The 26,791-nt window shown below is 41.2% G+C and overlaps 2 protein-coding genes across 2 annotated transcripts in view; both read left to right on the top strand.

Moving 5' to 3' along the window:
- Positions 1 to 167: 167 nt before the first annotated feature.
- On the top strand, positions 168 to 8,877 carry asb7 (ankyrin repeat and SOCS box containing 7). The gene is made up of 5 exons (XM_080508220.1): positions 168 to 283; positions 2,329 to 2,462; positions 2,854 to 3,065; positions 4,067 to 4,672; positions 6,933 to 8,877. Exons 2-5 carry the CDS (start codon positions 2,425 to 2,427, stop codon positions 7,070 to 7,072), a joined length of 996 nt encoding a protein of 331 aa, XP_080364346.1. The 5' UTR covers positions 168 to 283; positions 2,329 to 2,424; the 3' UTR covers positions 7,073 to 8,877.
- A 17,296-nt stretch (positions 8,878 to 26,173) lies between these two features.
- Positions 26,174 to 26,791, top strand: part of aldh1a3 (aldehyde dehydrogenase 1 family, member A3) — a 33,967-nt gene continuing 33,349 nt past the window's right edge. Inside the window, exons 1-2 of the mRNA XM_080499238.1 lie at positions 26,174 to 26,313; positions 26,429 to 26,533. Coding sequence (XP_080355364.1) covers positions 26,215 to 26,313; positions 26,429 to 26,533 — 204 coding nt within the window. The 5' untranslated portion in view covers positions 26,174 to 26,214. The remainder of the gene's footprint in view (positions 26,314 to 26,428; positions 26,534 to 26,791) is intronic.

The following is a 26,791-nucleotide window of genomic DNA, read 5'->3' on the forward strand; positions in this document are numbered from 1 at the left end:
ACCCAAGTAGAAGTGACCGATGCAGATGCTATTTTGTTCTTTCGGACATTGCAAAAGCAGCTTGGGCTTTAAACTTCAAACTACAGCTCTGAACTGTATCTGCCAATTGTTCAGTTCATAACAGACATTTGAATGATGTTCTTATAGTGAAAATCTACAGGCCGGAAGTGGGGTTGTTTTTGCTGATGGGGGTCACACTGCTATAGCTGCTCACAGACTTTGTTGTTATAGATAATTTTTTCCCAGATAGATTAACCCGAGGGTCGCTCCCAGACGGATTTAGGTGAGTTCAAGTTGCGGTCACGGAAGTGCTTTTTTTGCGGGGTTTTTGTTGTAAAGAGGCAGAAAGTGGCGTTTCCCGGAGCTCCGGATCCTGTCGTCTGGAAGCTGATTGGCTCCACTGGTCTTTGTTTTGTAGTGTCAAAGCTGCTCTTACTGTGTCTTAACACGAACAATTAACTTCATTGTGGACACGCTCGGTGTCCCCCGGCTTACTTTAACCTCACTTCACAAGAGTGAGAAGTTTTTAAAACGGAAAAACGTTAGCGAGCTAACGCTAGTGAGTTAGTTAGCTAGCTGGCTAACTCACGTCACCGAGGTAAAGTCCTCTTTATATGAGAGCTTTCAGGACAAAAGCCTCCATTTGTTAACTCTTAATCATTCTATGGAGGATACAGTTCCTTCCTTAGCTTTTGTTACCTGTCCATTTGCCCCCTTTGTTTGTTTGGTGTTGTTCTGTTGGCAGATATAGGAGCTTCATTGTCCACTGCAGCTCATACAGTGTTTACACCTAAACTAAAGAGTCCATCATGAAAGTTAACTAACTTCTTCTTTACACTAAAGATGTGTTTGTCCTTCACCTGGAAAAGCAAGTTTAGACTCGTGCTATACCCATAATGATCCACAATGTCATTATAAATCCATATGGCCTAACCCTATCGAATTGATCACGATATGCGCAATATCGCATGAAAAAACAACTGAACAGTGATAAATGACGTTCCCACTTTGCATCCCTGCTCTGTGTTTTTAAAGAAAACAGATGGATTGTGATTAATTCAAAGAGTGAGCAACTGACTGATATCATATGGTCCACGGACAGTATCACAATACTTGATAACATCGCTGCATATTGCTGCTGTCATCTCGATTTCCCAGGATTGTTATTATTGTTATACTCACGTTATTTGATTGTCGTGTACATCGTTTGTGCCACATCCCATCTTTTTGTTGACTCTTCATATAAAATAATACTAACGGCTGCTACACCTTTAGAAACAAAATGAATCAATGCACCGCTTGATCAATGCAAGTTCTGTTCAGTACGTCATTCATACCGCATTTCTCTTAATTAGTTGACACAGGTCGCAGCAGCAGTCACCACCTCCACAGATTTCTGACACTGTCAGAATTTTACTGCAGGTTGTTTTTTTGGTTGCAAGACCATGACAATGGCCGTCCTTGAACCGGTCTGAGTGTGATGGAGGACCACAGATCTCGAGCCAAGACCAAAGACGTCTTCACCATTCTCTCACGGTTGTTCTTTTATCATCTGGGATGGCTGAAAATCACAGTGTGTCGCGAGCACTCAAGTGTTTGACGTTTGTGTTCTTGTGCTTAAGTTTTCTTCCAAATAACAGTTTTACTTCTCTTTGATTTCTCTGCTTCTGACTTCTGCCCTGTGGACATCTGGTACAATGAATTAGGGCTGTCAATCAATTGTATTTTCTGTAAATACTCGTAGGATCACATTTTCTGTACAAATGTATAAAATTTGCAGCTTACTGAAAACTAGGCTTCTTACTTTTGGGGTTGCAACATCAGATCATCTGATCTGCACGTTTGTTTTGGCCTTAGCTTTCATGACCAGTTCGAAGTTGGCTTCCTTCACCTCTAATCTTTGGACAAAGAAAACTAGACTTGCAACCTTAAGTTGAAGTAACTGCTTTTTCTGGTTTATTTAGTGGCGGCAGCACTGTTTTGGTAAAAGTACCACTCATAAAAACTTGCTCTTTTGCTAGTATTAGTACACTGCAATGGTTCATTTGTCAACTTTAAGGCTGTGGTGAAGAACTAACACTGGAAAAACATTTGGAGTTGTGGTTGTCGATCAAATTGGACTGGATGTGGTTCCTGAACTGAAACGATTTTGACTCCACTTTCCCCGGCTTCAAAACAAGCAATACAAAATGTAATGTGATTGCTAAGGCTCGTGTTAGCAGCATGGCTGTATGTCGGGATCACAGATGACAGACAACTACTATCAAGTCTAGATGTTATTGGGGATTCTTTCCCTATGTAGTAAGTGTTTTAATGTCTGTGTTGCAGGAGAACTGTGAGACCACAGAGTGCCTTCTTCTTCTTCCTCTTCGCGCTCTCCCGGCCTTCCCGATTGTGCGGCAGTTCGTTCAGAGCAGCCTCGATATGACGAAGAGGAACCCGTCTCTTCAACTGGTCAAAAGGTAATCGCTCTGACTCGCCGGTTGAGGTGATCGTTGATCTGTTTGGAGGCACGGCACAGGTTTATTGACACAGTATTAATGTTTACACACTTCAGTCAGAGAGGCAGGAATTCAGCTTCTCTCTCTCAGTTAACGGACAGTTGGTTCAGAGCAGACATGTGACGCAAAGACATAAAAGACAAAGACGATTTCATTGTATTTTGTACCCGTTCATGTTAAAACTATACAAACATATCATACGTCAGTAAATATGTAAGAGTCAGAGGTATTTTCAGATGCATCATAAACGTTTGGACATGGTGTTGAATCTCCCACCTGGTGGAGACTGTGTGGATGTTTCCTGACGGAGGTTAGGTACACATGACCCCCTCCCGTTCCCGACATGTGACAGGATGCTGAACCATCACTGCAGAAGGAACCCTGAGCTTCACGAGGAGCTGCAGATCCAGGCCGCGGTGGCAGCAGGGGATGTCTGCACCGTCCGCAGGATGCTGGAGCAGGGCTACTCGCCTAAGATCCGTGACGCCAACGGGTGGACGCTGCTCCACTTCTCCGCCGCGAAAGGGAAGGAGCGATGTGTTCGGGTCTTTCTGGAACACGGAGGTCAGCCGCTCTCCTTTCTCTGTTTGTTTGTCTACTGTTCCACTCACCGGGTTAAGTCTTCACTTTGAGTATTAAGGAACCACGTTCCATTCCTGGTTGTGGCAGAAAGGACTTCCATTGTAATAAATAGCAAAGATGGGGAGAGCTGTTGTGGTGAAATATGTGAAAAGAATATGTCGGACACTGACAGACATGTTTTTCCTCTGTCTTGTGTTGAAAGACGAATCTGGTGATAAAACAGGACCTTTTTGCATTTTTACCTTTATTCACAGCTATTGACAATTCTAAATGTGTTTCTACATTTATGTGTTTGATTCTTTTTTTTTGCACCTGAGTAAATGAATGTTAAATATATAAATAACCTTTTTATAGATTTGTTGTGGAAGTGCTGACAGATTCTGAACACTCAAGGGCGGTATTTCACTGGAAAGCAGTCTTTCATTCAGCTTCACCTTGGATTACCGAAGACGAAATGTAATTGTGTTTATCTAGTAAGAAAAACATATTTTATTGACTTATAGCTGCCAAATCATCAACCTTTCAGTCACAAATTACTTTCAGCTCAAAATGCCTCACATCAGTTGAAAGTAGGATCCCTAAAAAATCAGAAAGCCCTTTAAAATGACAAGAGATCATCTGTTACCTCCACAGTGCTGCCACAACCTACTTACACCGTATAAAAAGATGCATGAATATGAAATTGTTTACGTGTAAACCTTGTTTTGGCGTGATCTACCGCAGACTTTTGTCATAATTAACAGAATTCTCAAACACACAGCCGGTGTGACGGTTGTGAAGTTAACAAAACCAGAGTCACTTCTAATTAGGAAAATCTGGATCATATTTTCTGAACTCCAAATTCCAGCAGCAGAGCTGCCGTGTTGCTTCCCAAACATGTTAATGTCCAGTTTGGCTTGAGAGTATCAGACCCTGGATCACTCATGTTGTTTCAAAGAGCTGAACTTAATCAGTCTTCCCCCCCCCCACGCTCCTCTGTGCAGCTGATCCCACAGTGAAGGACTTCATCGGGGGCTTCACGGCACTGCACTACGCCGCCATGCACGGCAGAGCACGCATCGCCCGCCTCATGCTGGAATCGGAGTTTCGCAGCGATATCATCAACGCCAAAAGCAACGACGGCTGGACACCGCTGCACGTGGCCGCGCACTACGGCCGGGACTCGTTCGTGCGCCTCCTCCTGGAGTTCAGGGCGGAAGTGGACCCACTCAGCGACAAGGGCACCACGCCGCTGCAGCTCGCCATCATCCGCGAGCGCTCCAGCTGCGTGCGCATCCTCCTGGACCACAGTGCCAACATTGACATTCAGAACGGCTTCCTGCTGCGCTACGCCGTCATCAAGGGAAACCACTCGTACTGCCGCATGTTCCTGCAGAGGGGGGCGGACACTAACCTGGGGCGGCAGGAGGACGGACAGACCCCGCTGCACCTGTCGGCCCTCAGGGACGACGTGCTCTGCGCCCAGATGCTCTACACATACGGCGCCGACACAAACACCAGGAACTACGAGGGCCAGACCCCGGTAGCTGTGTCTGTCAGCATGTCGGGGATCAGCCGGCCGTGTCTCGACTTCCTGCAGGAGGTCACAAGTAAGTCCGGCACACATTTGTCCTCAATATACAGAGCTGTCAACGCCACTCCGTTGGTTACTAGTGCTGCAAAATCTATCCAAAATGTATTGTTTTGGTTGTAAAGGTTGGTGATGTGATCATAAATTGATCATCGAAAGCATGAAAGGTGAATGAATGTGTTTGGACAAGTCGGCAGTGAGCAAGTGTGACAGCAGCTGTGTGTGACTGAGAGAGACTGATGGCTTCATCCTTACAAGATATTTTAAGTGGAAATGTCAACTTGTTTGGGGCTCTTTGTCACACTTCAGAGTGAAACTTTTTTCCAAAGTGCAACTCTGCATACCATCACAGTTGTTTTGGCCGACAGTTTCTTGATAAACACAGTGAGTCCAGTAACCTCTTCAGCAGCAGGGTCTCTTTACAGAACCGACACTGTTGGTGAGACTCAGAAAGATGTCTTTAGCGCCGATGAGGTCAGTCGGAGCAGGCGGGGCGTGTTGAAGACGTGAGGCTTTGGTTGAGGTTTTTATTGTAAGATGAAACCAGCAAAAAGAGTAGAACTGTATAGAGCGACGGTGGGCCGCCTGCCAAGCCGAGGTTCTAATGACCAGTGTTCAGCCGCAGAACAATCCCACGTCAGAGCAACGGGAGCGACGTTACCTGAAGCATTATGATGTGAGGAGAACAATGGCCGCATTCCACCGCTGCCCCTTGAACTTTGATATCAAAGCGCCGTGCGCTTTCACAGAGTCCACAACCTTCAGCCAGATCGTATATCTGCCGGGTTATTGATTACACCGTCTGCCTCCTGGATTAACCCGTCCGCCATGAAAGGGCTCGTCCAGCAGAGTGACAGGAGCTCGGCTCTTTTCTCCCGTCCGACTTGATAACCTGTGGAAATACGGCTGTCTTTGTCTGAAGCCCTTCAAATAAACTCGAGCTTCAGACGCACCTGGAAAAGTACAGTCTGGAACCGAGTTCCCTTCACGAGCCAGCAGGTGGAGGGAAACCGCCGCCTGCAGCTGCACACCACACAGCCAGGCTGAAGTACTCCACATTGTTTTCCTGTCATTTATTATCCAGCGCGTCTGAGTCTGAGCATGTGAGACTCTTTGTTTGTCCACATTTAAACCTCAATATCACATTACTACCTTTGCGTTGATTTATCACAAAGTTAAACCCGATGGGAGAATATTTTCATATCGTATAAAACTGAAGTAGAAACAGAAAACCAGACCAAACCAAACATTCTACATCAGTGGTGTCGAACACTTCTTAGTTCTAATGCTTTAGAGATTTTCATTAGTTTCCATTTTTATTTTGTTTTGAATTCATGTCTTCAATTTCAGTTTAGTTTAACTAGTTTATTTTATGCATGTTTGATAGTTTTATTTAGTTTTTAGTTTTTACACATTGTTTAGTTTAGTTATTAGTTTTAGTGTTTGTGATATGGACTCATCTTCAGGGACGTTTAAAATATGTGAAAAAGCACCTACCGGTGTTTTGTGTGCTGTTGTCTCAAGCAACATGATGTTGGCTTGATGTTTCAAGTGGGAGTGTATATATATGTATATATAACATTTAGTTTTTATTTTCATTTGATTATTTTTTTATATCGTTATTTCTTCAGTTTTCGTTGATGATTATGACCTTGCCACATGCTACCTAATTTCATCTTGAATGAGCAAAATAGTTCCATAATAACCTTTCAATCAAAGTATACATGATGACAATGTCTATATGTTCACAAAACTAAACGATTTCTACAGAAAATGACTACAATCTCAACATGAAATCCATTTTAATGAAACTTTCTGCTGGAAAATACAGTAAAATGTCTAAATAACTTCTCCTATAGCTGTTGCATTGAGGATGTTTTTACAAACTCACCCCTTACAGCACGGCTTCAATGCTAGTTTGATAGAAACACGGTAACAAGCTTTCATGGCAGCATCACTGATGTCTCAGCTCAGGTCTCAGTGCTGTTGTTACGTCGCTACTCTTACGAAAAACTTTTTTTTTTTTTAAATCAGTTTTCATGTTTACATTTGCTTGGTGGTTTGGCCCGATTGGAGCCTCTTGTGAGTCGGCTTTAGCCCACAGTTCTTATGTTCAACACCCCTGGACTGTATTGTGTTTCCAGAATGTTTTGTATAAAAACCCTGAAATCATGTCCTCAATACACAATATTGGAGGTTCATTCACCTTCAGGATATTTTGTGAAATGTTTCTAGTTGTGGAGCGGTGAATTGCTAACAACTCTGCGCCTCTCTTTCAGGACAGCCTCGGACTCTCCAAGACTTGTGTCGAATAAAAATCCGCCACTGTATCGGCCTTCAAAGCTTGAAGTTGTTGGAGGATCTACCCATCGCCAAGGTTATGAAAGACTATTTAAAACATAAGTTTGACAGCGTGTGAGACGGCAGGACAGCAGACTGAAAAGTCATCGGACTATGCAAATAGTGTGCTGGTGTGAAAGGACACGCTTCGGTCTGTCCGTCCAGCCCGACTCCATACTAACACTTCAACACTTCTGCCGTTCGTCCGGTCACAGCTCGTTGCTGTTGAACGGAGACGGACACGCCTCACATGAGCAAAAGTTTTGTGGGGGGGAAATGAAACCCTTGTTTGCCTGAAGCATTTTTATTACGATTAGTCTTTTATACCAATCATCATTTCATGACGTTGTCTTTACCAGCTCATTGATTGAAGAGGACTGGGACCGCTCACGTACTCTCTTATTGGCCCTTGTTTGGTTTTCGGTATGTAATTCTCTTTTGGTTTTTGTATTGCGTGTGAGAATCATTAACTCTGGAAAATGTATTGGTAGTGAAGGTTTTCTTTCTGGTTTGAGATCGGCTACGTTAACAAAGAAAACTCAACGTCTAAATTATGGGGGCATTATTGTTGCAAAACTGTTTGTCAATGGGTATGGAGAGTTGTCTGTCTGGATTTCAATTTGTCTGTCCAAAGTCAGAGTTGCCAACGTGTAAAGGAATTTGTCAATGTGAATCTGAATCTGCAAGTCATCTTCTAATCTGTCCATCTGTAATTAGATATTGGAATGTGTAAAAGATCTGTTCATTTGTATTTTACTTTTTGTACAAAAAGTCTATTTTCAGCATAAAATCCTGAAAATACAGACAACTCACCAGTTAAAGTCGAGCAGTTTCACATTTGGCAATCAGACATGCGCAGGCTCACTTGAGGCCACTTTTGCAGATTCGGGTTCACAAATCCTTTTACACGTTGACAACTCGAACTGTGGAGAGGCGAGTTGAAATACAGACAGACAACTCTCCACAGGCACTGAAAAACAAGGTTTGCTACAATAATGCCCTCATACTAAATCCTCAAACAAGCCAAACCTGTGACTTGTCACCACATCTCTAACTTCAACTGTTAACTTGTGATGGGCAGAAACGAAACGAGCCAGTCTGGTGTAAATCTGGCTCTAGAATTCAATGATAAAAGGTCAGTGTGATGGACTGAGGTTTGCCTTCACCCATGGTCGGGAAGTCTGGATAAACAGGGTTCGATGGGATGAGCAATTAAAAAAAATAAATAAATAAATCTTTCACAAACTGGTGTTAAAATCCTGCAGCAGGTCAGTTTTGTACCACAGTTGGTCTCTGGGATTGACGTTTTAAGAGTTTTTCAATTAAATGTTAAATGATGGAGAACTACTTTAATTTAAATATACTGAAAATACAGAATTAATTTGAAAGATCTAAGTAGACAATAGTCCCACTGTGGGGTTGAAACCCCGGAGAAACAAGCCTGATGCAGGGTTTTAACACAAAACCTGCAGTAATCTTCTGAAATCATACGTGTCGTTCTCACTCGAATATTCGTCAGCAGGTAATGTCAGATTGAATAAAAGTGACGGAGTTGGAAAAACATCTACTGAGAGGAGAATTTTGAGCTTCCACTGGATGCCGTAACAAATCCAGATAGTATCTATTTTTAAAAACCAGCGTTGGATTATTCTAACTCTTATTTACGGTTCCCGTTTGATAGAAAAGATAAGTTATACAAATATATTTATATTTATTAGTAACATAAGCAGGAACATGGCATGCGGTTGAAAGAACTTAGAACTTTTTAAACTTATTTGATGTTACCATTTGGAAAAGTGAAAATTATTACTTAAATTATTGCGAATAGTTTTGACCCATTTCTCATTGCTCGTCTGGAGACGGTTCAGAAAGACTGATACACAATCACTAGTCACATACATCCGTGTAAATATGTTACATGTACAACAGATATTTTTGTAAAATTTATTTAAGCTAGATTTCTGGTATTAATGTATTTAAAGTTCGGAAAGTATTGTGATCTGTTTGATGTGACTCAAGTATTTCTTTTGTGTGTGTGTGTGTGTGTGTGTGTGTGTGTGTGTGTGTGTGTGTGTGTGTGTGTGTGTGTGTGTGTGTGTGTGTGTGTGTGTGTGTGTGTGTGTGTGTGTGTGTGTGTGTGTGTGTGTGTGTGTGTGTGTGTGTGTGTGTGTGTGTGTGTGTGTGTGTGTGCGCGCGCGCGCGTGCGCGTACAAGTTGTTTGAGAAGAATTTGGAACGGCGTGCTTTCGTTGATTTTTATGGCCGAAATGTTGGGTGCTTTCTTCTAATTCCCCCTCCCCACAGGTAATTATGGCTGGTTGAGGGGCGGTTATACTGTGAATTTTTTTCACTTTGATCAGTTTCAAAATAAAAAGTAGGATTTGGTGTTGAAGCGAGGCCACGGGAATATTCCTTCCTTGTCTTTGTGTGTGTTTAAAATGACGCGACACTTCGATTTGGGATTTTTCAACAAGGTTTTGTTCACAATCGCCTCCAGTTTCAACACGTCAGTGTCGTTTTCATATTTGCATTCACATTCAGTCTGAAGCTTTGTATTTGCTCATTTTAGAAGAAGTGCACACTTTGAAATGCAAACCATGTGGTCGATGCAGGTAAACAGAGACTATTACCTTCTACATGTAACAAAACCAGTTGACTGTGGGAATAAGAGGAGGGTCCATAAACTAATACTCTTTGATTTAACGAGCTTTGCTTTCTAAAACTTGGTTAGTGCATTTCTGTCTTCTATAAAGGTTTTTTTTTTTTTCACTTTTCAAACTCAATATTTTCAGAGTAAACTAAAAATTCACAAAAAGTTTCAAACTTGGTATTGGAGGACAAGAATGAAGTAATTTGTGTTCTGGAAAGAACCACTGTGGGTCAAGAATTATGGAATTTGAGAGACTTCCAACCTGCAGCCTTCCTTAAAGCTTTGAAAAGACTCTTGAGCTGGAACTTCTGTTTCTTCTGGGGCCACAGATCGTTCTAAAGGCCTAAAACTTTAGCTTACATGGTTTTAGGGTCTCACCATGTGGCCTTCACTCCAAACCTACTCCAACTCACAATAAGCTTTAGTATGTTTGCTTCCTTTGCCCTCACAAGGATTGGTTCTAGCAAACTACGACTCTGAACTGTTATAGAACAGCTTGATATCTTCAAGGTCATTTGTACTCATACTCCACATGGATACCTTGCCCAATGAACCTTGTGTTGCACATCTTAGCTTCAGATGACTACCGTCTGAATGAAAATCATTCAAAGATTCTTGAGGGTCTAAGTTCAGACTTCTTCTTGAGTACTCAACTTAAAAATGCATTGGAGTCACTTTGGCAGAGCTTCCTTCTCATGAGGAAAATGTGACGCCTTTGCAAAATCTTCTAAGTGATGGACAGATCAGAACTGGGGTCTAATGGAACAAGATTGTAGCCAGATTTGGGGGTTGCATGGCTCGATTGGTAGAGCGGTCGTCTCCCAAACAGAAGGCGCTATGTAAGTGAAGTCCATTTACCATCCAAGACGTCTATTCAGTGAAAGGTACGATAGTGCTCCTAAAGCCTTCAGTGTCGTCTCCATATCTGTGACATGTAAAAGAGTTTGAATCGTTCGGACTCTTCATAAACTTATCCATGCATATTTTGATTTTTTTCAACGCTAGTTCCAAATATTTTGTCTAACCATTCAGTCATGTGTCGCAGCAGGCCAGAACCAAAGGCAGGCACGTCATGGACAAGTCACCAGTTTATAGTATACTAATATATTCCATGTCCAAGCAACTTCTGCGCATCCAGACTGGTTTGATAAGTACTTGGCTAATGCGAACTTGAGAAAGGGGTTTAAGGTGGTATTTGAGATACCGTGCGTTCAGTTTGAGTCCCGTGCATTCAAGGTACTTTCAATTCAAAGCAGCTGTCCCGTAGATCAAAGTGAAATATGTTTACTGAAAACTGATTCGGTATGAAAGTAGCCTAAATATGACCGCGACAAGAGTGCTGCCAGAACTGTGAGCACCACTGACATCAGACATCACTTATATGGGTTAAATTTTTAATCAATTCTTAAACCCAGATTCTGTTTGTCAATCAGAATCTCATGAAGTGAGAGCATGTTGAAGTATTGTTCATGTTGATTTCAGGTCATTCGAAAAGGAATTTCCAAATCGTGCAGCCAACAAAAGTGTGGAACAATATTGACACTGACAGCGATACATTTATTGGTGGTTATCGTGTTTTTATGGTGGCACTGCTTCGAGGTTTCGAGGGCACTAACAGTCATCTATCACCTATTGTTATGGAGGTGGCCTAATTGTTGATTTATGTATTTCATCTTTATTTTACCAGGCAGTTCAATTGAGAACCGGTTTTCATTCTCTCTCATTGTTTGCAGCAGAAAACTGATGTGTGGAGCAACAAAATGAGATACAGACTTTAGGTGTGACCAGATTGATGATCTAATAGAACGTAGACTATTATTTATATTGTGAATATTGGTCAAAGTACAGCAAAATCATCTGTAATTATCTACAATTGCAAATGTTTCCTTTTGTTATAGGGCAAAATTATTATGATCAAATCTGCGAAAGCTGAAAAAAAGGATTTTTGTTGTTTGTTTTTCAAGGAAATTAGGTGCAATGTCCAGCGTGGGCCATTTTTATTTTAATTTAAAGAAATTAATTATTTGTTGGTCAAATTTCTCTTTTAATTTTGTTGCACCCCCCCCCAAAAAAAAAAAAAAAAAAAAAAAAGATAAAATCACCTTTTCACATCTCAGTGTTGTTTTGTCTGCTGCTCTTTCTCACACAACCCAGTGAATAATTCAGGAACACCAGTTACTTTCATTGGGAAAAAAAATACTATGATTAATGTTTGTAATTTACACACTGCAAGGAGATCTCATGTACTGGAGTGTAATGTCTGGCTGACCAGTTTTGGCCACGGGCCATATGTTTGATACCCCTGTTAGAGGATCTTTTTTGTGTGCTTTGAGGAAAATTCGGTGTCAGGATTCTCTTCTATTAATGGTGACCGAGTGTATGATCAGGTCCCATGTTTGGACCATGCAGCGTGTGTCACTGAACTACAGACTCATAGCACAGATCCACACAGGCAACAAAGAAATGCAAACCAGCCACGGAGAGACCCACAAAATACCCTGGAAGAAACAAAAAAGAGGTGCCAAGGACATCAAAAACCACTTCAAAGTCCCAGCGAAGACATGCAAAATAACATCAAACAAACACGACGGTAAATATCTTCCAAACCCAGTTTAAATGTTTGTAATACTAGGGGTCCGTTTACACGGCAACGGTTTTAATTAAAAAACGTGGATTTTTCGTTGCATTTTGGGTGTCTGTTTACACGACCACACTGAAAATGCAGCTTTCAGAAAACGCTTCCAAAGTGGAACTTTTTGAAAAAGCGGCATCTCGCGTGTGTTGTGGTTTAATTGATTTTTTGTTTATTTTATTTTATTTATTTATTCTTTTATACAAAATGTAATCATTTAATCGTCCATCTTCTCTGCCACTTTAAATCACAGTCATGGGGCGATGGGGCTAGCTCTTTGTCCAGAACAGTTTCCATAAAACTTCGCATTCAGAAAAACAATCTGTCTCGTCCAATTCAAGGTTTTAGAGATGAAATGGACTTGTTCATTTGGTTATATAATTTTTATCAACCATAGTGTTTCCTATATCCATTCATCTGCTTTATCCAGCTTGGAGTGGTAGCAGTAGCATGTGGACGGATTAACCTCAGAGGTGGATGTTTTCGGAACAGGCGAGAAGAAAATGAAGGATTATCTGACAATACTTTTTGGAAACTGAGTATCGTGTCATGACAGAGCCTGTTCAGATCATTCCTCCATCTCTGGCAAAGTACCAGGTATCAGCTTTCATGCGACACTTTCACACATATGCAGGCCTGCTTATCTCTGTAAGACTTCTTCAGTCTTCTGCGTCAGTGTGAGTAACCGAAATATGAATAATTACATCTATAAATGCAGACATATATTTAAGTAACTAATGAACTAAAGGAAGCAGATGGACTGAAAATGTACGCCACTTTTTGAAGCACTTTTGCAAAGCTGTGGATCGTTTTACAGAAGGCATTCCCCGTTCTTTCTTTATTTCCCTTTTCTTTTTTCCCTCCGGAATGCTGCCTCGGAAAGAGGCGGTTTCTGCTTTCGCCTTCATTTGTTCTCAGCAGGACTGAGTCAAACCCTGCACCGATTCGAGGTGACCTAATAGTGGCTGTGATATATTTTGCTCTTACTTTACCAAACATAGGGTGCTATCGCTGTACAGATCACTGGTAGCATTACATGATTAAACAATGCCATCCCTCTATGGGCCAGAAAACTCTCAGACAGTCGGAACAATAGCACCTTTGTGGCTAGCGTGTACAACTCTGTGTCCTGGCTAAAAATATCTACAGTCAATACGTCTCTTCTCCCCCACCTTGATGAGGAAGCTCCATACTATCCCACCTGAATCTAACAGTCAAGTTCAAACACAAGAAATCCTCAACTTTCATCTGTTGGACCGAGGTTTCTTGGTAATGTAATCGGAGAAAGGCAGCTCGGTCCTTAGGCCACATCCGAATAATACAATCTGCCAGTGTTTTTTTCTGTTGTGTTGCAATAGTACCAGCTTGTCGGGGCAGCTCTCAGGCTCTGACAACTAACATGTGAAAAACACGTGATACAATAGTTAATCCTGAAAACTTGGGACAGTGTGCAAACTGTACCTGGAACAGGATAGAATGAAATCAAGAAGTTGCTTGCTCAGTGGGGTGATTCATCCACTGTCAGCTGGGATCTTCTCCTATAGTGGATCCAGCCACAAGCAACTACTATAAAAAATGGATGAATGAATTTGATTGCAGTCTTCCATCTGAAACGCACAAAGAAATGTTGAAAAAGCCAATGACAAGCAAAAAAATTGTTAATTGATCACAAGTTAGAAACATGATCAAGTATATCAAGAGAGTGGCAGTGCCTCACAAGTAAACATGGGAGAAGGTCACAATTTGGTAAAATGTATATCCAAGAACTACAATTCAATTCATTTTCATAACAATGATCTTCAATTTTGTACTCCATTACAGGTTGTAATCCAGATGGGTGGATGAATAAAGTGATGGATGGAAGATTTTCAATAAAATATTGGAGATTCCAACAGTTACAGTATATAATATTAAACTATTCAGATAATTTGTTTAGGTTAAATGTTAATATTAGATTTTGGTCTTTTAGCCCTGGAGCATTTTCAACAGGCCGGTGTCTCTACTGTACCTTCACCATGATGCTGGTAAAACCTTAGTTCCTGGTAGAAGGATCAACACTTAACGTCTGGTGGACAGTCAGTCAATCCAACGACAGTTTTCAATGGGGAAAGTGAACAACGATAACCAGAACTCAAAACAGACTCACAAAGCAGAGAAGAAAAGACTGGAGAACTGGAACGAGATGCACTGACGCACAAGATCAAACATGACGGGATGAACTGACTCAGACAGCAGCCTGAGGAAGGGTCAACGAGACACCGGTGATAACAATCAAAAAAATGACCCGTCCTCCCCACAGAGGAAACACAAAGAGCAAAGTGAGATGAGACATTAAAAAAAAGTTAGTCAGCAGACAGATTTCAGCCACAACATGAAATCTGAACCAGACATCAATAGGATCAAATCACACTTGACCTGACTTGACTTCAGCAAGTCGAATGCAACACCAGTGATATGAACACACTGTAGGTTTTATTACCAGAAGTGGCAACGCATTTGTATTTAATCACTCAGTCTACTAATCGCTTACTACAATAGACTAGTCAGGCATCCGGATGTACTTTCCTTCAGTATCGTTGATATTTTACTTTATTTCGCCACATTTTAACTCAAAAGTTCTTCTCTTTACGTTCTACAATCTGGCTCGTTGCTTTATTTTAACCTCGATAAAGATGATACAGCGATACAGTGAAAGAATCAAAGTAGCTGATGGTGATATTTTTCCACAGTGAACCTGACACATTTAAGGTCCCGTTTATATTTTATGTTTATTTATATTTGACACGACAATGGCGCTCGGAGCCACAGAAAACACAACTTTTTGAAAACGGTTTCTGATGTGGAACTTTTTGAGAATACTCTGATCACCTTCATTGAAACGGTGGGGGACAACACTGACTTCAAGGCCCAGCAGAGATCTAATGCAAGGCAAAGTTCTGATCCTACAACTACCTAAATTGGCTCTTGTCAATGTGAAGGAGCAGCAGCTTGACTTTGAGCCTCTCCTGGGACACCAAACCTCTCATTCGTGACAGATGTAACCGACCACAGGAGCTTAAAGAATGCAGTCATGAAAGACGTGTAAATTGTGACGCTGTTGTAAAAAATGGAGGAATGAGGAGCAAAGAAATTCTGCTAATTTACAGTAAGACAAAGACGCATCATGCTGGAACTCAGATCTGCTACTTGAGTGTCAGCTTTAGTTTTTACTTCTGCACCACAATTGTCGGGCCGATAGAATCCCTCTTGCATCAACAAACTGAGAAAAGTAGGAAACTAAGCAGGTGGAAGGGGAAACCCCTGCTCAAAAAAAAATAAATCCAAAAGACGGGGAGGGGAACGATTTGAGATAATTTCATCTTACACACACACACACTCAGGCCTGCATGTTATTGTTGCAAGGTGAATGAAACATATTTGTCTCCCAGGAAATGAGATGACATTCCAGTCGCTGCCATTGGCTCCTTTCCACTGGGCTCTCAAGGGGCTCTTTATGCGATTGCTCGGTCCAGGAGAGAAGCGACTATCAGGGGTCAGTCGTGTGATGTTTGGCTGCCTTGTGCCGAACTCCGGGAAAACAAAGGAGCTCTTTCTGATGGCCTTCACCCCCCCTCCGTTGCCATAACCAGCTGTTAGCTGCACCATTTTATCAAGACCTCATTTTGTGATGGAAGGGCTTCACCTGATGCAGAAGCCATTGAGACAGAACTGAGAGGCTGCCGTGGAAATTTCCACATGATGACATCTTAAAGACCTCACTGTACCACGCTGGACATGCCATAAAAATCACATCCAAAAATGTTGGCTTGTTTTTTTGTGAAATATACATATATAGTGTCAAGCAAAACACTACAAACACTTTAGAAGCGGACACATCATTCTGTCCATCACATGTGTTATTTGTTACTTCTCAGGGAATTTATGGATGTGGAGCAATAAAGGGAGCAGTAATACCACTGATGACCTGTGGGGGCAGTGTTGTGCAGTATAGGTCATGTGTGACCAACAAAAGGTTTGGTAGAGGAGGGTTTAATGCTAATATGGTGGACAGCAAACACAGCATGGCAGTCAAACAAATTGCAGAACATTTCAAGCGGAGAATCGCAAAACTGGACGCCAATAATCTGGAGGAAATGCTGATAAGCTGAATTCTCGTGCACTGTAATGAAATCAAACACACACGTGCGCAAACAATACTCTATAAACATTGACGTTAATATTTCACATCAACATGTTACAAAAACCCCCAAACTATTTTTAAAACTAAAAATATGTGGTGATAGTTTGTCAACATACACTTGAGCGAATATTCATCTTTCACTATTATAATTATCCGAAGCAGGAAAGACAACAATGGAGTGGCTTCAGGACAAATTCCTCAATCTCCTTGACTATGTAATCCACAGCAAAGACCTAGACACCTGAAACATTAAAGGAGAAACCTGGAGCACTTAAAAACAATGTTAGCAAATGTTAATAATAATCATTTGATTACCTATGTATATCCAATATTTTCATGACAATGATTCAGGATTTCTGCTGATTTTCTGACACGTGATGATAATATGCACTGCCAAAGGTGGGATCTTTATAGTCTTCTAAAATTGTACGTTTAGCAAGATTTTACCAAAATAGATCCCTCGTTTGTTTAGTAGTTCTTCACAGACCTCCTCTGTATCATCAACCTCAGCTTTAAAAAGGCTTTGCCTCTCAAAAAGGTCTATTTTTGCCCACCTACAAGCAACCACTGGTTGTATAACACGTATTTAATTGTTGCTTATTCCTGCCACTTCATTTGTTTCTGCCCATCTTTGCAGCCTTTTTATAGTTGGGTTTGTCAACAGTTGTTATTAACATGGACTCTATGGGTGAATTCACTGAGTGACTTTAAATGTGTTCAGCCCAAATGTGCTCTCGTTCTGTAGCCACTCATCCATCCGTGAACAGTGGAGGAGAACGGGCCGGCTATCCTAGAACCTGTGGGAGTTTCTCACAGAACCACTCAGAGTTTCCACACAATGAGGCGTATTGATTCAACATGCATCCCAAACAGTTCCAGTCCAGTTGTGTACTTTGCCGAGAGTTTCTCTGCAACAGGAGAGCAGGTGATGTGTCCTTGGTGGCTCCGGTGCCATTAAAGCATTGCCTTTCTCTTCTTGCTCATAGTCTTGTGTTACTGTTTTGACTGAACCTGAATACTGGAAGCACACAGACTGGAGGAGCCCACCCCAACGTCTTTAAACCAAAACGCAACATGTCCCGACACAGGATTTTAATGTAAACGTTAATGTACCGTTTTATACGTGCATTAAAGCAAGTAATAAATAATCTTGATCATAATCTCCAGATCTTTAAGCATTTCACCGAGCAACCACTAGATCTTTCAATCAATTTTAAGGCACTGATGTTCTTGGACGTGCCACACTGATTCGGTGTATATGACTGTGAGAGACTTTGGCGATGGGGCTGCAGTTTAAAAGGGTTAGGTTAAGTTCCGCGTTAGTTAAATCGATAAAGTAAGTGTGTGTGTGTGTGTTGGTGAGTGTACTATACACATGGGTATGTGATGCGTGCACAATTTCTAAAGAGACTCTTGCTTCTTTCCACAATGCAAAGACTTGGGTGGTGAACTGGTGAGTCTAAATTGTTTACCGGTGCATGTGTGTGTTGTTGATTGTGTGCCTGTGTGCTCGCCACTGGGTTGTTGATAACCCATCAAATTCTTCAACTTCTTTCCCTACGTGTGCGGCTGAATAACTGCAATGCAACCAAGTGGGAAAGTTAATCTACTGTCATTAGATGAAGTGATGAGAAGCTCTTTATCTGTGTTTCTTTTGTTTAATCCTGTTTGTGAATGGACTTGCAAATTGCTCTGATCTGAAACCACAAAGCGCTCTCTCACTCCTCGTAAGTGGCTGGACTGATGTGAATTGGTGAGAAACGGCCAGGAGGAGGACTCTCTTCCTCACATCAAAGGGCTCCGACCTGACTTCTGTCAGCTGGGGCTCGGGGGGGATGACAGAGGACCGCCAGGCAGACACATATCACCTCTGCAAGCTGAACCCGCGGAGCAGCCGGCACTCAATGGATGTGGATGTCAAAACCTGCACCGGTGATGAAACCGTCAGTAAATATAGTGCCAAGAGGAAAGGAGACAATCATCCATTCCACTGAGCAACGTATTTAGAGTGACGATCAATGTTAGTCTACAACCTGCAAGATTCTGATTAGTTGGCTTCTTTCGTCAATTGATGTTTGTCGACAAATTTAATCCCTTTGATGATCTCACTTTTACATTTTGAACATATTCGTGGAGCAAATCAAGGCCTGAAGGGGGAGAGACGCAGCTACCAAGTCCATTTTTCCAAAAAGTTGTGTTTTTCCACGGAGACAGAGTCGGAGCGTTTCTGAAAACTTTCACCTTGCAAGCCGTATTCAAAAAGTTGCATCTTCACTGGCACCGAGCACTGTTTTCGTGTAAACGGACTCACAAAAACCCTAAAGTTTTGCGTTTTCACTTGAACATGAAAACCAGTAAGCTGCTAGTAGAGGTGGAAGTTGCTTTGTGATGTATGTCAACTTTGAATAATTTCTCAAGACAATAAATATAGGTAATAGAAGTTCTCTTTTTCTTCTTTTCAGTCCAGTTTATCTTGTTTGTAACACTCCATCCAATGGAACGGAGGAAAACTCAACTGATAAACACCAGCAAACAATCAAAATATTCTGGCAACATCTTTTTTTGTTTGTCACCCAAAATAAGCCTGATTGTATTTTCTGTACATGGGAAATAAATTACAATGCAACAAACTTCAAACCTCAAATATCAACATTGCTGTGATGGTGAGACGATGTTGCACCTTTCTTTCACGTCAACATCAACACCGATACAAAGAAGAATGATCATGTGTAAATGGAGACAAGCGACGGCGAGATATGGACAAACTGGATGTCTTGAATTCATTGTCATTAAACTTCTGGCTTCGGTTACCTGTGAGTCACATCACATGTGTTTTCTGCCTTTAAACTTAACTAGGTTTAACCGGAACACGTACTTAAACGAGTCTCCATTAATACAGTGTGATATTGCTTCATCACAGTTTTCCTCCCTGTAGCCATGATTAGGACTTGTCATCCTTCTGTGTTGGCTTCTTTCTACTGCTCATCTCATAAGTTCTGGAGAGGCACAATGTGGCTCTCAGCTCTTTGTTGTCGGGCTCGTGTAACCGGAGAGGCTTTCTTTACTCTCGCTATATTTTGGTACAGTAGGAGAATATAAGCTCCTGTCTGAGATGTGTTCCCATTCCTGCCGTGTGTATTTTGCAACAAGTGGAGGAGCGACATGTTCTCATCGGGGCCTGAAAAGAGCCTTTGTTTGGCTGTGAACACCTGGACAGAGTTATCTCAGTCGCTCAGACTCTCCCTCCCTCCCTCCCTTCCTCCCACCTCCCGCCTTATTTTCACTATCACTCAATCTCTTCCCATCTGAATTGCATCCCACTCTCCCTCTGTGACCCCCCCCCCTCCACCCCCCCACCTTCGTCGAGAAACAATAGACTTTCACTTAACTTTGACCACGGTTCACAATAAAAGTCTGGCATTGTTGATCAGCCACTCCCTGAAAACTCCACACGCAGTAGTGTACCACTTTCACTTCACTGGGTGCACAAGAAGCCATTTTGATTTCATTCACCTTTCTTACTGCTTTACACTCTGGTCTTTAGGCCCTCATCTCTTTAAACAGCATCAAGAAATGTACAATATGAAGCTACAATACTTTAATGCATGATATGACAACATTCTTCAAGGAAATCAAATCTGTGTTTTTATTTGAAACACTTCAACAATTTGGCTATAGATTATGTATGTTTGCAGTTTTCAAAAATATGTTCCTCTGAATTAAAAAAAAAAAAAACTCAACAGAAGAAAACAAAAAGAGTCTTGAAATTCTTTACAAGCAAACTAGTGTTCGTGCCTTGTGTCCCACAAGGATCAGTGTTAGACCCACTTTATCATAACATAAATAATATTGGGGTGAGAAATAATCACAGGTATGCAGATAGCTAATGGATAAACTTCTGTTTGCACAATAAACAAATGAACTGTCTACTTTTCCTGTATTTTGTGTTTTTTCCATCGTCTGATCAACATGAGGAATGCAGGGCAGCCAATGACAAGCCGCCACCTACAAAGGCCCCCGTTTCTCTAATTGGCTGTGTGAGTAATTGCTCTAATTGATCTTGAAGGCTACTGATGGGTGGAGCCTTGACCTTCGTTAGTAGGTGTGCAGTGCCAATTAGACTGAGCAGCCAAGCTTGGAGGAAAAGGTCACCTGGCTCCACTTTCCCACGGCAGGATGCACTCCTCACCCAGTCTGCTGGAGGGCTCCAACAACACCCGCTCCCACCCACCCAGCAGCACAGCCGCAAGATCCCATGTGTACATGAGCGTGCACAGCGCCAAAACAGACGAGCAAACAAAAGCTGCAACTTCTCACCGCGTGGATTTAGCTTGGTGGTTTAAAGCGTTTCATCAGTAAGTTTATCAGTTACTCTAACTTTAGGTACAGTTGGGGTCCTTTTTTACTGCAGTTATTCTGCAATAAAAACAGAACTGAGTTCTTCATAACTATATCAAAACTCAAATATAGCATCCAAAAGACAAGTATTTAAATGACAATTTAATTATTTCAAATGAAGACCAGAAGATGACCCCGGGATTGTGCAAATCTCCATCTTGTGGTGAAGATAATTTCATGTTATTTTCAATGAAAATTAAACAATATGTGCAAAATAAAGACTAATTCAACTGGAAAGACGTCCAATTGTGTGACAACAAAAATCCAAATCATATAAAGTGGACATAATAGATTTATGTGTTGAAGTAGAAGAATTTATCTGGATTATTATAGGACACAAAGGGCTTTTATACTATAAATGACTATAAAGTTTATCTGTACGTCACCTGGATTCCTGTGATTAATGCTAACCCCCATATCATCTATGATATGATCTAGTGGGCCTAACACTTATCCTTTATTGTTTTTAAGATTATTTGAACTATTTTTAGAGACAAAACAAAAACGTTTTGCTTTTAAGATCTGAATAAAAGCATATAGGGTCTTCGGCAACTTCATTATAGGCAGCACTCAAGTACAAGAAAAAAGAGAAAAACCTGAGGAATCATGTTACTGTCAGCATCCATAGTTCAATACCACAATGTAAAATTAGGTTTTGTAAAATCATGAATGTAATTCTTAGAAAGCTTCAAGATCTTTTTCTTGGAGGTGTTTTTCATTTTGCGATATTTCAACACTTGTTATCAAAACTGCTTATGAAATGAAGTCTCTAGTTTCCTGAGCCTCTTCCTGTATATTTGCATGTATCTGGACTTTTTTGCATTATCCACACTGCATCACACTGTACCACCCCTTCATCTTCAACTCTCTCTCTCTATCTCGCTCTCTTTCTCTCTCCACACACACACACACACACACACACACACACACACACACACACACACACACACACACACACACACACACACACACACGCACACACACATGCCTTGCCTCACTCCCCTCCGCCCGGCCAGCTCCCACTTTTGGTTTGGGCCAATCCCTTTGAGCCCCCGGTCTCTCATTATGGAGTGTTAGAAAGTTGCTGAAGTGAGAAATGGGCTTGCGAGAGCTCGTTGTCCTAATTAAACTTTGACATAAAGAGTGACAAGAAGCGATGAAGGGGAAACAATGGCCGACTGTGTATGAGAGCAAGTCCGCAGCAAGCAAGCAGCTTTGTGTCCAAGAACAAAAGCATTTGTTTGCATGTGTCCAAGTCTATTCAACTTCACCAGGCCCAGGTGCAAAAACCAACTTTGTGAGGAACATCACAACTCATAACACCTTTGCATGCTTGATGAGCAGCCTGCAGTCTGCCCGAATCTGCGGATGGAGGCAGATCAAAGCAGCTGTGTACAATGTAAATATTGTACGGAGTGAATTGAGCCTCATTATTTTTCATTGCCGGGAACGCAAGACAAGGCCAAAGATTTCAGGTGTGACACTTTACGCATGAGTACCTACAGAATATTTCTGTGGGGAACACCAGGAGTATTGAGAGAAAGGCCCGATCACTGCTATCTGCACTAGATAATCATCTCTTCAAATACTGACACCGACTGTAACTGGTTGTCTTATAAAGGCTGAGTTTAAAGAAATCAGCATTTTGAAAACTGGGCACAATATGGCAACTTAGAACAACTTCAAATGAAATCAATTTTAGGGGAGAAATAAGAAACAGGAAAAATTCCTGATGAGCAATTCTTGATTTAGTCCACAAATTATATATTGTGTGGGGCCAATGTTCCGTTTTCTCCAGGAAACTGAGGATTCTGTTGGTCTCACATGATGTCTGCAACCATACGTAACGTAGAAAACTGCCTGCTGTCTCGACCTGCTCCGTACTGATCATACATAACAATTTTAGGCCCTGTTTACATGACATCGTCATTCAGTGAAAACAGAAACATTTTATAGTGTTAGGGTGTCTGTTTACATGACAACAGCGCCACTGAAAACAAAACTTTTTGAAAACAGTCTGACCGTAGATATAGTTTTGACTTCTGCACATGCTCAATAGCTGGGCAATAAGAAGTTTCTTCCAGAGTGTCATGACTCCCAGTCCATATTCTCCTGGGACTTGGTAGTGTTATAGTTGATAGTCACCATAATTACAATCCAAATTGGTCGTCTGGCCAAACGAATGTCCGTGTTCTCCCATTGTTAATGTTTATAGTGGAATATTCTCAGTAAAAATAAAGAATTGAATTGTAATGAATTGTTAAATTTATCTTATACTTTTGTCTGTTCTTCATGATTCCTCTTCAAAACAAAATGGATTGGTGGAACAAGAGTTGTTCTGTGTGTTCTTCTTAAATGTGTTTCAACATCCCGGGATTGTAGTTTTCATACTTCATAAATACATCATCTGCTCTGTATTGTACTTTTACTACTTCCATGCCCAGAAAAATTAAGCTTGGCAGTTTATTGTTTCCCTGAATTAAAAAAAACAAAACAATAATATTTCTATATTCTTTCATCTATGAAAAATGTTGATAATATGCAGCATTTTACAGGAAGTATCGAATATATTAAAATACATTATGCAGAGATGCATGCTTGCATGATGTTGCGGTCGAGCCAGCCATTCCTCGTTTCTGGTTGGTCAAATGAGCCACTCCGGGATTTTTATGGTTTGCTCGTATTGTGAATTTTACAGTAATGTCAAGGAGCAGAATCAGGCTCTCCGGTTTTTTTTTAAAAAAGGACATTTTGAGATGATATGATTTTTACATTTGTAACCCCAGCTCCAGGTAGCTAATAAATAGAGGGGGTGTAGTAGTACCCAGGACCCAGATTCAATCAGTAACACCTTATCTTAACCAAATAGAATTTTTTCAAAATGTAAAAAGAGCCAATAAATGGAAAAAGAAAAGTAAACTAAACAATATGGATAAATTAAGTTGGCTCCAATAAAAGCAGGAGAATCATATCAAATCATCGGCACCAAAAGGAAACATGGCTTGTTCCACACTAATCAAATATACTCACAGGCACCTGAACTGTGGTAACCTACATTTACTCACTCACACATCCACTCCTCCTCCAGGGGAGGGCCGTGGCCTTCACAGTAGAACAGTGCAGGAATGAGTGACTCTGTCATACCAGTAAATACCATTGTTGAGTCATTTGGGCTATGAAAAGCACAAAATGCTGATACTTTCAAACCTATAGGTATTGTGAGCTACTGGAAATTGAAAAATACATTATAATTATTATAATAAAAACAAATAATGAAAATTAATTTTTCATTCATTTCAATTCAGCCTTGAGTTGGCACTGCTGACCCTGACCACCCTGACTGCACGTCACTGATCTATATACAGTGTATAGTATGTATGGATGATTGTTGTTGCACAAGCCATGTATAGTCTTCTATCCTCTGTAATCTATTACTGTACGTATATTTTATAACAATTCAGGTTGTTGTCACATTTTGGGTTGTTGTTACATACCAGACTCTAACAAGACTCATTGTCATGCAACAGTATTTGGATGTTTTTGACATTTTTTAGTTATTTATACAGTGGGGATTGAAACTTTGGGCCCAGCCGGGTCAGACAAGAGAAGCTGAAAGTGGGGGGTGGGGTGGTGTCTTGTCGCCGGTTCACATTGAGAAGCTTTTCTCTTTTTCTGCTTTTTTCTCTTGTCTCCTGCTCACATATTTTTTTCCAGGTCCCAAATCTGAAAAACTAAATGACATTTGTTATGTAAAACAATGCTGTTAAACAGCCTTTCAGCCAAAGTTTGTGCAGCTATTTGATTAACTATATGTAAAATAAAGCCCATCCAACTGATCCATTCACTTTTCAATTATGAATAACAGCTTGTCTTGTCATTGAGGTGCTTACTTGGGTTATTGTTGGATTGGTTCTTTTCCGTCGTGGAGGAGGAGTGGTCAGCAGTCGTGCACTTTGTCTCCTCTTCATTTTGTTGTGGTGATCTTTAATAAGCAAGAAAGAAAATTGTTATTTTCAGTTTGGTTAGTCTTTTTTCTTAAAATACTAAAACTCCTCAGAGTGATAAAGTTTGGACAAATACCAGTTGACAGAGCCTGGAGGTTGTTGTAAGACATCTTGTGCCGGGGCCTGGTTCTTCTTGTTCAGGTCAGATTGACTATATTTGGACCAATATTTGCAGCCGGGCCAGGTGATGCTGGCAAGTAGTGGCTCAATATATTCAAATTCATAAGAGCTGCAACTGTCGCATTCCGCCATTTGTTTTCTGTAAGATTTCACATTGGAAGATTAACAATTATTACACTCAACAACTTGCAAAAGCACAATGATGTTGAATATTTATACACACTTAGCAGCTATTGTGTTAGTCTGTTTGTTTAAAAGAAAGTTTTGACAAATACCTGTTGACAGACTCTGAAGGTTGTTGAAAGACATCCTGTGCCGGGGCCTGGTCCTTTTTGTTCATATCAGACAAACAACTTTCGTTGGCCAAATAGTTGCTGTTGGACCTGGTGAGGCTGGCAAGAAGTGGCTGAATATATTCGTCTTCATCAGAGCTGCAACTGTTGCACTCCCCCATTTGTTTACTGTAAGATTCCACATTGGGAAGATTAACAATCATAACACTCAACAGCTTGCAAAAGCACAATGATGTTAAAATATTTGTACACACAGCTATTGTATTGGTCTGTTTGTTTAAGGACTCAAAATCATCAGAGAGAGAAAGTTTTGACAAATACCTGCTGACAGACTCTGCAAGATCATCATCAGATGAACCCTTTACTTCTGTAATGAAGTCTTCCTGTACTGAGGGCAACCTCCCTGGTTGATCATCCTGAGACGTCACAAAATAATAAGAGTTTTGAATGTAGATGACATAAATGTAACTGGTAATTTAATGTAACAAAATGACTTGAGTCTTAAACAAAGCATAATAATTATTTTATCACAGGACAGTAGCACACACAGGTGCACGGTTTAATGTTTATATTGGTCAAAATCAGTTTGACTGTGGTAAAAATCACACTTTTCTGGCATTTAGATATTGTGTGTAAAGTTTGAAATATGTATCTTATCTGTTAATTATTTAATAAAGTATTTCTTTACTGATCTGTCACCCTGGACTTCATTCATTATTATTCTGAGGCCGGGAGAACCCAAAGTCCTTCTTGCCTCGGGCCCCCAGGGTGTCTAGAAACGCCCCTGGTTGCACAAACTTTGTGATGTGCAGATATTTTGGATGTGGGGCGGAGTTGGGCTGCGCGCGGAGGGAGGGACGCATCGATATAAAACGTTCCGGACAGCGAGAGGAGAGAGGAGAGGAGAGGAGAGGAGCAGTCTGTGGACTGGACTGCTGACCTACAATGGCTCAGAACGGCACGGCAGAGAATGGAGAGGCGGAGGGGCCCCCGGCTCCGTCTCTACCCCAGCCTGTTAAAGTCCAGGAAGTCAGACACACCAAGGTAACGACCCCCCGGGGGTGACGCACGCTGCGCATCCACTCTCAGGCGTGGTGTATTTAATTGCGCCACTATAGGAAAAGAGAGGAAAAACCAAAACATTTTGCACTTTCTGCAGATTTTTATCGACAATGAGTGGCGAACATCCAGCAGAGGAAGGACGTTTCCAACCTTCAACCCGGCGACAGGTGTCAGGATCTGTGACATCCAGGAGGCGGACAAAGTAAGGAGCTTGGAGAGCGCTTCTCTTTTCTCCTCTTCGCGCAATTAGGCTTCTTTCAACCTACTTTTTTTTTTTTTTACATGTTTCGACTGGATTTTCCAGTCCAGAAACGAACTAAAGTAACCCAATTACACTGAGCTTTTCTTTTACTCCGTCATTTCTTTTACTCAATACGCACACGGTTGGCCACTCTCCCACCTTCAAATTTGCCGAAAACCATTTGTGCGTAATTGTCATTTTTAGTCTGTAAGATTAATT

This window comes from Blennius ocellaris, assembly GCF_963422515.1.
Source record: "Blennius ocellaris genome assembly, chromosome: 1".
In the NCBI taxonomy this organism is placed as follows: Eukaryota; Metazoa; Chordata; class Actinopteri; order Blenniiformes; family Blenniidae; genus Blennius; species Blennius ocellaris.

Excerpts from the sequence above, each read along its gene's own strand:
- asb7 (XM_080508220.1), top strand. The coding sequence starts at position 2,425 with ATGACGAAGAGGAACCCGTCTCTTCAACTGGTCAAAAG. Across the intron at positions 2,463-2,853 it reads TCTCTTCAACTGGTCAAAAG|GATGCTGAACCATCACTGCA; the intron begins GTAATCGCTCTG and ends GACATGTGACAG. Across the intron at positions 4,673-6,932 it reads CTTCCTGCAGGAGGTCACAA|GACAGCCTCGGACTCTCCAA; the intron begins GTAAGTCCGGCA and ends CCTCTCTTTCAG.